We start from the raw sequence: 2703 nt of genomic DNA on the forward strand, positions 1-2703 counted from the left end.
CAGTTTCCATAAACAGTGATTTAAAATTTAGATTGAATCGGTTGAACCGAGAATTGATGGCCTCTCCGTTTGAATTTTAACATACATTGACTATTAAAAAAAGACTCGGCAAACTATTAGAAATCTATCATTATTCAGACCTGTTAAAAATCAGCTTTTGGGATACCGGATGACTCAGGAATCAGGCCATCAGTCTGCAACAATTCGAAGTATGCTCCAATTAAGACCAGTTTTAAAAGAGTATATGTACTGCCATATTGGAAATGGAGAGAATGCTGCTTTTTGGTTCAATAATTGGACCAGTATTGCACCGTTACTTGAATTTGAAGGACAAGGAGGCCCGAGAGCAATGAGAGTTAGAAAGGGAGCTAAAGTAATTGATGCCACACGTCAAGAGTCCTGGTTTTTGCCTCCTACTCGTTCGGATCAAATCCAATGATTCAGGCTGAGATAACTACCATACAACCGCCAAATGCTTCTCATGGCGCAAATCAATTTCTTTGGCGTAAATCAGATGGGACTTTTGGACCGGTTTTCTCTTCTAAGGTCACGTGGGAGTACCTCCGTGTACCCTCTCCTACTGTCTATTGGCATATGGTGGTTTGGTTCAAAGAGTATATCCCTAGGAACTCATTTATGGCTTGGTTAGCTCTATTAAGGAAGATGCCAACAAGAGATAGGCTACGTCGTTGGGGTATGGACGTACCTTCAGTCTGTGAACTCTGTTCTACCAGCAGTGAAACACATCACCATCTCTTCTTTGAGTGTGAATACTCTTCTACTCTATGGCAAGCTTTTGCGTCTCAAATCTGGACCAACCCGCCTAATGATTTGCATTCAGCAGCATCATGGATTCTCCAACTGTCTCGGCAGTCTAATGCCAATGCCATCCGCTTAATCAAGCTCATATTTCAGGCCTCTATCTACCTGTTATGGAAAGAGAGGAATGCTCGTATCTTCACAACGGTCTCTACTCCACCACGCATCATCCATCACGCCCTGGACCGGCTTCTTCGGGATCGCCTTATCTCTATCAAGGCTACTCCTCCACCTGCTCAATCACCCCTCTAATTCTCTCTCTCCATCTACCGGCCTCCTTGATTTGGCTAGTGACTGTGGTGTTATTTTGTTCTTGTGTTGTTAATCTTTTGAGTTGAGTTGTTGTTTCTTTCGTGTGTAATAAGTTGCTTGCAACATTGTTAAAAATTCTAAAATGGTATAAATCTTAACATTTTACCAAAAAAAAAAAATCAGCTTTTAAATTATTGTTCGTGAGTTCTAATATAGTCGAAGATTTTCTTATTTAGTCATATTAATATCGCAAAAGTCTACGAACATTTTATTCTTTTTGATTTGATTGAGGATCTTCAAAACTATTTTATTATATTCGACTTTAATAATTCAGGTAACTCTTAACTAATTTTGTTGGTCAAGTTTGCTTTACCGTATGAATTTTAACGAATATATTGAAAAAGCAACAACTATAGCTAGAAATGTGTGATGCAAGGGATTCTTCAAAAAAATTTACACTAGATTATGTTTAATGACCACTTACAAACCAACCCAAAAGCTTACAAATATATACTACTAAAAGAGAAACATTCTGGAAAAATCTACTTATACAAAGTTGTTGCACCCTTTCAACTAAGTGTATAAAAATCTATTAGACCAATTCATTAAAAAGTATAATATACAAAAGTATTGGTAAGGCATGAATCTTATTAAGATCTTTCTCTTATATTTAGAAAACTGTTAGATATTTGTTTATCTTTTAGAAAGTTTGTGACATATCTGGTCTACCGAAAAAATATGTCCCTTTAGAAACGTACCAAATACGATTTGCAAAGAAATTTTGTATATATGTCGATATATGTATGTAGCGTTTGCATTCATGTAATTATTGTAATTTTCTATTCTTTCAAATATATTGGTTACATTTCGTGGTTTTCAAATGAATCAGTCCAAATCCAGTAATTTTTCTGGACTCCCAAATGTATAATAATACAATAATATATTATATTTTAGTATACAATACATTAGTATATTATAACTTTTTTTATCTCATGCGGTTACATATTACTCATTTTAAATTTGTTTAAGATTTTTACGACTCGGAAAAACTCGAAGTACCCAAAAACTCAAAAATACTGAAACACAAAAAATAACCGAAAACAAAAACAAATACCCGAAAATATTTAAATTCAAAAAAAATGCAAAATTTTACCATAAATCTGACTTGAAGAACCGAAAATACTTAAAACCATTTTCTAATATCCAAAAAAAATTAAATGTTTTTTGAAATTTTACCCGCAAACTCGAAATTATAATCGGAAACCTGGATCTGAAACTTAAAAAATTATTCATAATACTGAAAACACATTTGAAATACCGAATACATATCTGAAATACCCAAATATACATAATACACATTTTAGGTATTTTGAATACCTGATTGGGTCTCGGGTAGGATCCGGAATCGAACAAAAACCATGGATCGAAGAAAAAAATCAAATATATACTTTGCCTTAGACATGGACCCAAACCACAACTATATTTTTGGATCGATTTTGGTTTGGTTTTTCGGATCTGGTAACATGTTCATGCCTTTATATAAGAGTGTACCTAAAAAATTTAATATAAACTAATTCATAAATTATATAATTTTAAGCAAATACCATTCTTCGATATAATGACTTTGTAACA

At 33.7% G+C, this 2703-nt stretch overlaps 1 protein-coding gene across 1 annotated transcript; it reads left to right on the forward strand.

Annotated features, from left to right (window-relative positions):
• The first annotated feature begins 435 nt into the window (after window positions 1–435).
• LOC111203823 lies at window positions 436–1071 on the forward strand. The gene has a single exon (XM_022697905.1). The coding sequence runs from the start codon at window positions 436–438 to the stop codon at window positions 1069–1071; it is 636 nt and encodes a 211-aa protein (XP_022553626.1).
• Window positions 1072–2703: the final 1632 nt, after the last annotated feature.

The sequence above is a fragment of the Brassica napus genome, chromosome C3 (genome assembly GCF_020379485.1).
Source record: "Brassica napus cultivar Da-Ae chromosome C3, Da-Ae, whole genome shotgun sequence".
Lineage (NCBI taxonomy): Eukaryota > Viridiplantae > Streptophyta > Magnoliopsida > Brassicales > Brassicaceae > Brassica > Brassica napus.